The sequence below is a fragment of the Sarcophilus harrisii genome, chromosome 4 (assembly GCF_902635505.1).
Source record: "Sarcophilus harrisii chromosome 4, mSarHar1.11, whole genome shotgun sequence".
Lineage (NCBI taxonomy): Eukaryota > Metazoa > Chordata > Mammalia > Dasyuromorphia > Dasyuridae > Sarcophilus > Sarcophilus harrisii.
Genome location: NC_045429.1, coordinates 366,361,873 through 366,373,279, shown reverse-complemented (window position 1 = coordinate 366,373,279; position 11,407 = coordinate 366,361,873). Strand labels below are relative to the sequence as shown.

At 42.2% G+C, this 11,407-nt stretch overlaps 1 protein-coding gene across 1 annotated transcript in view; it reads left to right on the top strand.

Annotated features, from left to right (window-relative positions):
- Window positions 1–3,024: 3,024 nt before the first annotated feature.
- The window catches only part of RAB4A (RAB4A, member RAS oncogene family), a 52,840-nt gene continuing 44,457 nt past the window's right edge, over window positions 3,025–11,407 (top strand). The window contains exon 1 of the mRNA XM_031966899.1: window positions 3,025–3,305. Coding sequence (XP_031822759.1) covers window positions 3,275–3,305 — 31 coding nt within the window. The 5' untranslated portion in view covers window positions 3,025–3,274. The remainder of the gene's footprint in view (window positions 3,306–11,407) is intronic.

Below are 11,407 nucleotides of genomic sequence, written 5' to 3'. Positions count from 1 at the left end.
GCAGTAGATAACCTCAGCATCTATGTCTAAGCACAAAGCAGTAGTTGGAACAAATTGTTTTAATCTTCTCATTCCGCCAGAGGAAGTCTTCACATTCTTGGAGTAGACATCTCCATCAGCCATCAAAGTCCAGTGGCAAGACAAAAATTAGAAAAACTTGTGATGGCTCAAGGGGAAGTAGATAACCTCAGCATCTATGTCTAAGCACAAAGCAGTATTTGGAACAAATTGTTTTAATCTTCTCATTCCGCCAGAGGAAGTCTTCACATTCTTGGAGTAGACATCTCCTAACTCACCGATGATTTCAAGCTCTTAGGTTATCTTCAACCTGATTTAGCCCCTCTGCTCAGACAGTTTTACTGTGCATGCTACAGCTTCTTGGAGCCGGTAAATGTCTATTCTATGATGAAACATAGTTACTAACTTGATTTTGGATATATTTCATATTTATATATCAATATCTATTTGACCAGATTTAAATTGTAAATACTTAGAGAAGACAGAATGGACCTGGCTTCATCTTGCTGTTATAGTAAATGTTAAATATTATCTCATAGTGGTGACAATGACAAAGAAAAAACTGTTCTGTCTTGCGGGAATAATTCTTGTTTTCTTGTAATAAGATTCCAAGGATTTAATTATCTTATCTATACAGATGATTCTGATATCTATTATCAGCTCTAATATTTCTCCTGAGAGAGGTAGTGGTCCCACACTACTAAACTAATCATGTTCAAAACAGAACTTGGTATCTTTCCCTTTAAACTTACTCTTCATTCTAACTTTCCTACATCTATCCAAAGAACCACCATCTTTCTAGTCACTCAAGCCTAGGGTGCTATGTGTGCTACTGAGTATGTAAAGTTCATAAGGTTCCAAATTAGTTGAGAAAAACTGAGCATAAAGCTTGAGATCAAGGAAAGCGAATTATTGAATTGATTCCTGTCACTTTTGGAAGAGATACTTGAACAGAAGACACTCCAGAGAAGAAAAGCATCTTTGGCATAGATGCTCTTGTTATTTGGCCTTCATTCTAAAAGATCAGGGAAGTGATGCCAAGCCATGCAAGTGAACTGGGTTTGAGTGAGAAAGGTCACCAGGCTTACTTTCTCCTCCAAAACCACCTGGGCCCAGCGGCCAGACATAGATCAGAACGACTGGTCTTTTCTTTCTAAGGTCTTTAACAGGTCTCACACTTTGGAAGGGCAGGCTTACACGGGAGACTAGCCCATGCAGCTCTCTGGGCTTGCTTGAAATTTTAAGGACTGATAGAATGGACCTTACTTGACCAGATTGTTCTTGCTTTCCTGGTTTAAAGCGAGCTTTCCAAAGGAAGAGTTTATTCACTCATCTATTCTTTGCCATATTTTTTCCAATTTCTACTTGGATAAGTAGATTTACTCCCCTTTCGCTATTTGTGATGAGTATTTGGTAAAAAGTTGGAAATATAAGCTAAGGGCTGGGGGGGAAGAGGGCGGCAACAACCATCCTATTAAACCCAGACCCATGAGCCTGCTATTTGAGAGGGCAGCAGATGAAGCGGATTCTGGCCAGATCTTGCTCTTGGAGACTGGAGGAGAAGCCGGCCAGCTGTCTCAGACTTTGCCCGTCCCTTTCTCCAGCTAGCTTTGGGAAGAGGAAGGCGAGCCCACAGACCACGTCTATTCAAATCTGTGAGCATCTCTGCATTTGTCGCCTACAAGGGGACATGAGTAAACTCCACCAGCTCCTAAAAGGCCTTGCAAACTTAGCCCCAACCTAACACTCTCTGGCTAGCTTCCGTTACACGCGTCACTCTCTCCCTTTGCACTCGCTAAACCTCCCTCCGCGCAGCGGCCTCTCGGAATCCCTCATTTACCTTGCTTTCCAGTCTAAGTAAAAGAGAAGAAGGCCTTCTAGGACCTTCTGGATTCCTTTCCCCACCTGCTAGGTCCTTTTCCACCCAGATCATTTTGTATCTCTGTGGTTTTAATATAGCTACATACGAGCATGTAGCTTCTCCTCCGTTATCCCCCCCCCCCCCCCAGTATAAAACCCTTTTTTTTTTTTTGAGCTTAGGCACTGAAATTTTTTTTTTTTTATTTAATAGCCTTTTATTTACAGGATATATACATGGGTAACTTTACAGCATTGACAATTGCCAAACCTCTTGTTGCAATTTTTCACCTCTTACCCCCCACCCTCTCCCCCAGATGGCAGGATGACCAGTAGATGTTAAGTACATTAAAATATAAATTAGATACACAATAAGTAGTATAAAACCCTTGATAGGCGCTACTTTCATTGCTATTTTTATTCCCAATGCACCGCATGGGGCCTGCAGACAACACTCGCGTGTATCTTTCCGCTCCAAAGGAAGTGCAGCCGCGTGACTTGCAGAGCAGCGCATTAAAGGCGAGAATGAGAAAAAAAGTGAGCGCCCCAGTCAGCGCAAAACATACGGGATGCAAAGTGGAAGCAGCCGGGTCCCTGCCCTTACCTTGCACGCATATGTTTTGAGTGCCTCGGTCAAGGGAAAACAAGCAGGAAATTGTGCATCACGGTAGGGTTCCTGACTTCTTCTCGCAAGTTTTTTTAAGTTTCCCCCCCCCAACACAAAACGTAGGGGATGCAAAGCGGGCCAAGGCGAGATCTCTGCCTCCCCAGAGGAGGCAGGTCGTTCTTTCTAGTCTCCGCCTCCGTCCGCGTCCCACCCAAGGGTGGGCCGCTCTCGCTCGGGGCTCCACCTCTAGCTTCACACGCGGGCCGCTTCCGTCCGGGACCGAGCGCCCGGGGTCTCCCACAGACGTGGGCCCCGGATGGAGTTCCGCGCACGTGCTCTTTGTTTTGGTGATCCCAGGCTTTCGCGCGCCGCCTCCCGGCTCGCCTGCTCCTGGTGCGCAGGCGCTAGAGGGGTGGGAGGTCGGGTTCCCCCGGCTCCAGGGCTGCGAGGACTACCTTCCCTCCTCCCTCCTCCGCTCCTCCCCGCCCCGACCAGCCCCCTCCCTCCCCGCGCTCTCGCTAGGTGGGTGGGCAGTGTGCGCCTGCGCGGAACCCCGCGGTCCGGTCCCGAGCAGGAGCGGCTCCGGGGTGGCTGGCGGTTGCCGTGGGGACCCGGCCGCGCCCCTCCTTCCCCGCCCACCCCGCTCCACCCTCCCAGTTCCTCCCCAGCCCCGGGTAGATCTGGCTCTCGCTGACTGACCCCTGCTCCTCCTCCTCTCTCTCTCCTCCCCCACCCCCCGGCCCCCGAGCCGCAGCCGGAGACCGGGGGAAGAGGCGGCGCCCGCTTCCCAAGATGTCGCAGACGGCCATGTCCGAGACCTACGGTACGGGGAGGCCGGGGGAGCGAGGGGCGCATCCTTGGCCCGGCCGGGGCCTCCGCGTCGTTGGGGACGTTAACGGCCGCCACGGGAACCGTTCCCCACTCCCGGATGGGCTCCGCGGCGAGGGTCCGGCAGGGGCGGCGGGCGGCGGTGCTGAAGGGCCTGGGGGCGTCGGAGGGGGACCCTCCCGGGCTGCACAGCGCCGTGGGGGGCGGGAGAGGCTCGCCCCGAGAAGCTCCGGAGCCGAGGCGAGAGGCTGGCGGCCCCGCGCTTAAGAGGGGCTGCGTTGCCCGCCCACGGCGGCGCTCCCCGGTTTTGCATCCCCAGGTTTCCCTGATGTGGAGTTTCTAAGTTTACCTCTAGTTTTGCTCTTGGCCTCGTGGCTCCCCCAGGTGTCGAAAAGCCAGCCTAGGATTCCTATTCTCCGCGGTGCCCTGCTAGCAGAATACCTGCGGGGGCTTGATGGGCGGGGCATCCTGTACCCTCGCCTAATCAGCAAGAATGAATCCCCCCCCCCCCATTTGTGCTCTTCCTTTCATCCTCATGAAAAGTCTTTCCTTCCTCATAAACTCTGATCTGCTCTCTCCACGTCTCTGAGGTCAGCCCACAAGGTTCTGTTTCAGTTGTGCATCTTGGATGAGTGGATCTCTGGGGTTTAGCCACCTGTTCTGGTAGACGGCCATACTTTGGGATTCGGATCTTGGTCACCTTAGGGGAAAAAAGTGAGGAATGTGCCATGATAAATTGGGGGGGGGGGTCTGTTCTGAAATGGGTATTTTGTTGTTTCATAGGATTATTAGGTTAGTCTTGATGAAACGGCACTAACCTAGTTATCGAGATGTTTTCAGTTTGCTACCTGATGCTTGATGTAGGAATTCGTCCTTAAATCCAGTATCTCTCCGTGTTTCTGCTGCTAGAGGTTGAGCCACTTTGGTCTTGTTGACGGACTGGTCTTAGATTCCACAAGTAAGCTCTGGCTTTTTTTTTTTTTTTTTTCTTTTGCCACCTCGCATTGATTGGTTCTGTAATGCTTAGCACCCTTTCTGTGGAGCTCCACGACTGAGAGCCCTCTGGTATTTTTATGTTTTGTGGATCATGAGATTTAGACCTGGAAACCTAACATCTACTCCAAATCCCTCTATTTACAGAAGAGGAAACTGAAGCCCAGAGGATTTTAAGTAAATTGCCCGAGTTCACGAGTTAAGCTTCAGAGGTCCTTTATCTCTTTTTCTCAACCTCGTAGCCAATCGAAATATTTTCTTCATTTAGAAACCCATCTCCTGATAATAGCTGGACTAGTTCTTTGCAGACACAGAGGAAAGGATTCACTATATTGGAGGGATCTTTTATGCAAGATTTACAGAAAAACATGGACAAGAATTACAGGTGTAGGTTGTGTTTTTGAATGGACACAATCTTATCTCTCTCGAAGTAGTCTTAGCTTAGTTCCCTTAATTCTAAGTACTACATTTTTATTGAATTGGGGCAAAGGATTTTAGTAATAAGAAAGTCAAAGTGAAATAATGTAAATTATGAATGATTCAATGAAGCAAAGATGAAGGGAGTTTCCAGAGGAAATGCAAGGTTTATTTTTATCTTAAATAAAAATTGAATGCAGTACTTCAAATATAACTATTTTACATCTGTTCCTTTACACCAGTCACGTTTAATTGAATTCACACTTAATGTTTGCTGTTTACATTATATACAAATATTTCATCTTATATTCATATTTTCCTTATCTATCAGTCCTTTGTAATCTATAATTTATTCTACTTGTTTGCTTTTTTACATTAGAAAATGAATTTTGAAAGGGAAAATAAGATGGTTGAAAGTATTATCTGGAAAGTGGAAGCAAAAAATGTTAAAAATACTGCCTTGATTTAATATTTCTCTTATTGCCATAGTACTGAGCAAGGAAAGGAGGGATTTATTTTATTTTATTTTTTTGCTGGGAGCTTATCATATATTATAGATCTAGAGGTGGAAGAAACCCATCCTTTTATTTTACAGATGAGGAAACTGAGACCCTGAAGAGCTTAAGTGATTTGCTTCAGGTTTCTAGAGGTTGTAAGCTTCAGAAGTGCTTACTAGGATTTAAGTGCACTTACTGTGTGCCAAACAGTATACTAACTTCTGGAAATACAAAGAAAGGTTAAAAAAAAAAAAAAAAGTTCCTACTCTCAAGAAGCTCATAGTCTAATGAGAAAGTTACAGTATACAAAAGCTATGTATATACAAGATATAAACAGGATAAAATGGCAATTTTCCCATAAGAAAGGCACTGAGGTTAAGGAGGATTGGAAAAGCTTCTGGGAGAAGCCAAGGAGCCTAGAAGGTAGAGTTGAGAAGGAAGAAAGTTCCAAATACTGGGGATAGCCAGTGAAAGCACTCAGTTATATGGGAATGGAGAAAATAATGTGATCAAAATATGAATATTATCATTTTGACAGATGTGTGGGGATATAAGGGAGTGGGGAGAGACTTGGGGCAGAGAGACCAACCAGCAGGCTATTGCAGTAGCTCAGGCATGAGATGATAAAAAGCCTATATCAGGATAATGGTAGTGGTGGAAAATAAAACAGGGTATATATTATATGAGAGATGTTAGGAAAATAAAATGGACAAGCCTTGGTAATTGATTTCGGATATGGGAGGGGTGGTGAGAGTGAATGAAGAGTCAAGGATAACATCTTAGGTTGTGAACCTAGATGATGGTGATACATCATCTTCAGCAATAATAAGAAAGTTAGGGAAAGGGGGTGCATTTGGGGGAAAAGATAGATGATAATTGAACCCAGGGGAATTAATGAGATCACTAAGTAAAACATTATGGAGGAAGAGGAGAAGAGGGCCCAGAACAGAACCTTGAGGGATGCCCACATTGGGGAGGGGGGGGGAACATGAAGATCTAGCTAAGGAAATTGAAAAGGAACTACCAGGTAAGAAGAAACTAATAGAGAGTAAGGTCACAGCAACTTAAAAAAGAAGAATCTCAAGGAGAAGAAGTTGACTGAGGTGTCAAAAGCTGCAGAAGTCAGAAAGGATGAAGATGGAGAGAAAGATAAGAAAAAAGCTTCAGTTGATTGATGAAAACCAAGTTACAAATAGTTCAAATGGCAGTTGTAAACAACCTTCTCAAAGAATTCAGCCACAAGAGGGAGAGAATATGGAATGGTAACTATCAGGGATCCATGGATCAAGTGAGTTTTTTTGTTTTTGTTTTTGTTTTGAGAATGAGAGGACAGCATGTTTGTAGGCAGGAAGAAAGCAATGAGTGGAGAGAAACCAATTGAACATTAGTAAGAGTGGGTACTGTTGGTTGGGCCAGTCTGCTGGAGAAGATGGGATGGAATGGGAAGCACTATAAATGTATAGAGCTTTGCCTTGGCAAGAAAAGGGACCACAGCTTCAATGTAAGATAGGGTGAGGGGGAGGTATTGGCAGAAAGCATCCAAGTGACATAAGTTGCTGAACAGAGAAGAAGAGGATCTTTGGGCTAATGACCTCAGTTTTTTCACTGAAATACAAGATAGTATTCTCCACTGAAAGGGTGAGGAAAGGAAAAGCCATGGGATTTTGAGGAGGGATGAAAAAATTGGAAAAAGCTGTTTTGGTGACTGATAGTGCAAATTGAAGAGGGAGAGTCATCTTGTCATAATAGATTATCTTCCCATAGTGACATCCAATTGAGATTATGCAACAAATTATAGATCACCCATTCAATATGGTTTCCTGATTTTCTCTGGCTTTGTTCACTATCTTGTGGATGGGAGAGAAAGCAGCAGCCACTAGGAGGACATCTAAGAGTAAGCAGTAAAGATCTTCAATAGTATAAAGTATAAAATAGACAAAAGAGTCAAAAGAAAAGATCAGTATACAGTGTAAAATGGTGAGAATGAGAAAGGGAAGAGTGTATAACTAGCATAAGAGTGATGACTTGGGGAAAACTGAGGAGGGGGGAGATTGGAAGTCATGGTCAAGAAGAATAAGGTTTGGAGTTGCACAGTAAAGGCAGAGATATAATGACAACATGATCAAATAAGGAATTTCAAAGTTTATGAGTATGTATATGGCACATTTGTAGATGATAGCAAGATCAAAGGTAAGGCCATTTTTTAATGTAGTTGTAGTGGGATGAAAGAGTAAGTGAATTAGTAAACTGAGGAATTTGGAAGTTTTGAATTGTTTGCTTTTTCTTTCTCCTAATTTTTCCTCTTTTGGTCTGAGTTTTCTTATACAACATGACGATAGAAATATGTTTAAAAGGATTGCACATATTTAACCTATATCAGATTTCTTGCTGTCTTGTGGGAAAATGGAGAAAAAATTGGACCACAAAATCTTACAAAAATTAATGTTGAAAGATATTTTTACATGTATTTGGTACAGTATTATGAAAATATTTGGTACCAACATTATTGAGGGGGGAAAAATAGTCCCTTCCCTCAAAGAGTTTACAATTTGCTGGGAAAAAACAGCACATGAGGTTGCTAGAAAAGGGGATGGGAAAAGCCACTCTGTTTAGAGATGCCTCGAAGTGGCATGGTTGCTTGATTCTTGCCCAAGTAAATTGAAAGCTCACCAATCTTTGTTCTACATCTTAGAAGTGGTATCTAAAGTTCTGTGGAGAAATGAGGTTGATGCCAGAGTTTAGACAGCATGGCATGGCCTTGGTCAAGAAGGATATATGTATGATGTAAGTGTATTGCAGATTATTTTAGCTAATATATTTATTTTCTCTTTTCTGTGAAATGAGGATATTCACAAACTTCATAATAGGATTTTTTATGCAAAATAAAATAATTTTGTTTACAGTGTCTGTATTTAGATATATTTCATTTTTCAATTTTACTTTTAGTAGCCTAAAATAGTGGTGATTGTTTTAGAAGTCGTGTGCAATTACTGTTAATTAAAAGAGCAATAGTCAACAAGTATTAAATGCTCACTATATAGAAAGTATTATATTAAGCACTGGGTATTCAAAGAAAGATTAAAAAAAGAAAAGGTCCCTGTTCTCAAGGAGTACATATTCCAATGGGTAGAGACTGTGTTCAGACAACCATGTATATATAAAGTATATACATCAGAGTTGAAAGGCAATCTCTGATAGAAGGCCCTAGCAGTTGATGAAGGGAACAGAGACTGGATGACCATTTGATCTTTCTTGAAGGAAGGAGAACATTGAAAGATCTGGGGAATAAACAATGTAAATATATAGTCAGGAGATGGAATATAGTGAGAGAAGGATAGCAAGAAGGCAGGTGTTGGTGGATTGTAAAGTATTGGAGGTGAGTGAAGTATAAGGCTACCAGGAAGATAGGTTGTAAAGGGTTTAAAAGGTTGTAAAGGGTTTAAAATGCCACAGAGGTCATTTTATATTTGATCCTAGAGGTAATTGGGAGCCACTCGATTTTATAAAGAGGGTGATGTAGTCTTGGAATGCTAGAGTTGATGTGTGACAGAGCCTTGATCTGGATATTGGATTCAATCTGTGATTTAATTGGTGTAGAGCAGAAGTGTCAAACAGGCCACCACAGCCCAGCATTCCAGAGTGCTTTCTAGAACCAGATTACAACATAATTGGGAAATATCTAACAAAATAAATAAAAATGCAATGAAACACAGATAATGTGTGACTTTTTAAGTCAATATGCTAGAGATGAGGAAATTCTAACAGTGTAAATCTGAAACCGTTTTGGAGCACCAAGAGGTGAAATAACATGCCCAGTCATACAACCAGTATGGAACTCCGATCATGCACTTTCAGAAGCCAGTTCTCTATCAACTTTCATGTTGTCTCTCTGGTCTGAATGTAATTAGCCTAAAATAAGGGTCACTAATTAGTGCTAACCAACAGAAAAAAAAAAAGTTGGGGAGTTTATAAAATTGTAGAGTTAGAGTTAAAAGGGGATTTAGAGTTTATTCTAAACCAACCTCTTTATTTTGCAGATAAAGAGGGCTAAAGGTAGAATTGAAAGAGAATAAGTATTTATATAGCACCGACTTTGTGCCACATTCTGTGCTTTTTAATAATGATCTCATTTAGTCTTAACAATAATCCTTCAATGTAGGCACTTTTATTATCCCCATTTTACAGTTGAAGAAACAGAGGGAAGCAGGAGGTTATAAGACTTGTCCACAGTCAAATGTAGTTATAGCTGTCCAAGACCAGATGTGAACTCAGGTCTTCTTGACTCCAGACCTAACATTTCATCTACTGCACAATCAGCTGCCTAGATTTCCCATCACCTAGTTAAGTGCTAGGATTGGAACACAGGTTCTCAGAGCTCAAATCCAGTGTTCTTTCACTATATCATAATGATGTTAAGATTCAGCAGGTGAGTAGTCTTAATTTTGCCAAAAGCCTTGAGATATGGGACTTTTTCTAGGAGCATTAATACTCTAGAGATCCAGGGGGATCCTGATTGTTGTTGGATAATCTTTGATCCCTACACCCATCAGGCAAATAATAGAATCATATATCTTAGATGTTGAAGAGATCTTAATGAGATCATCTGATTTATTAAGACTAATAGCTCATGTGCCAAGTGTCTAGAAAGGAGCCAGTAAGAACATGATTGGAGTAATTGGGGAATTTAAAAGTGGTTAGGTATTATGAAGCTTCTAGAAAACTCAGCTGTATAGAGTTATCCCTTCCACATCTGACTTGCCCCATTACCGTTTCAGTATATCATGGATCACGTAAGAAATTAAATGGGAATTTTTTGAGAGTTTTACCGAAACTGCAGATAATGCAGATGACACAGGGCCTATGACCAAAGACTTAACCCAAATTTTACAATAAGGTACTGTAAAAACACCCCTTAAAAGAAAAAATTTAGACTTCTCTGGTACAAAGGGAGGGCCAGAAACTCCTCCTCCCTCCCTCCCCCCGAAGTGATGTGGAAGGGATAACTGTAGTTACACTTTATTTAGAGTTTGCTACTTATGGGAATATGTGAAAGAAATGTTTGTTGCTACTATAGTTTCTGATCCTGATTTGTTTTTTGTGACCTGTTTTTATAATTAAGTTTTACTAACATTTTGACTATTCTTGGGGATTTTACCAATTCATTTCAACAAACATTTATTGTCTATTGTGGAAGGGGGTCTACTGTTTTCCTCAATGTAAGAAACTTAATGTAGGTGCTTCCTGCAGAACCTTGATTGAACCTTCTCTGTGATTAAGTCCTAGGGAATTGCTTGAAGCCTACAAAATTTAAGTTATTTGCCAAAAGTCACATAGCTAGTATCAAAGATGAGTTCTACCTATCTTCAAGCACAGCATTTTATCTACTATGCCACTGCAAAAAATTATCTTTTTACAGTGTGTGATTGAGCTGAGTATTAAATATGTAAGTCAGTGGATATTTGTTACAGTTGTCCTGGGCCTTGAAAGCAGGGATTGAGGAAGGCACTTTATTTTGAAAAAATCACGTAGGCCTAGAGACCAACTTGAGCATGTTATGTAGAATAACAAAAAGACTTGTTTGACTAGTGTGAAAGGTGTTATAGGAGAATGCTCCCTGGGTAATTATGAAGATGATCATCTTCCTGAGGCATGTTTCCAAAGCAGAACAAAGAATCCTGAGGAAGATCCTAGGTGACAGTTAAAGGAAACTCCTCTGCAGGAACTTCTCCCAACAGATCTAGAAAATGTACACCATTGAATCCAGGTGAGGAAATCCAGAAAAAGTCACAGTGCATTCTTTGTTCACTTTGGCATAGGGGACCCAGAGACTTGCACACATTGGGAAGTGCATCCGACAAGAAGCATGTAGCTTTCAGGGGGAAAGGAGATATCAGACATCCAGACCTACACTGCGATTAGGATCAGGTGCCAACTGGTAACTTTGTCGTTCACATCTTAGTCCCTAGTTGCAGATCAGTGCAGAGGAGAGCTGTGTGTACCACAATGACATTTCCAGCAGGGAAGCCTGGGGCACATACTTTGGGCAGTGTAAAGGGAAAAGCCATAAGTGTGCAGCAGCAAAATAGCTCAGACCTTAGGCATAAAGTAAAGTCTTAACTTCCAACTTTTAGGTTAACCTGCAGAGGAATAATCAGGTGAAGAATCCTGGACCAAAAGGGAACCTACAGTT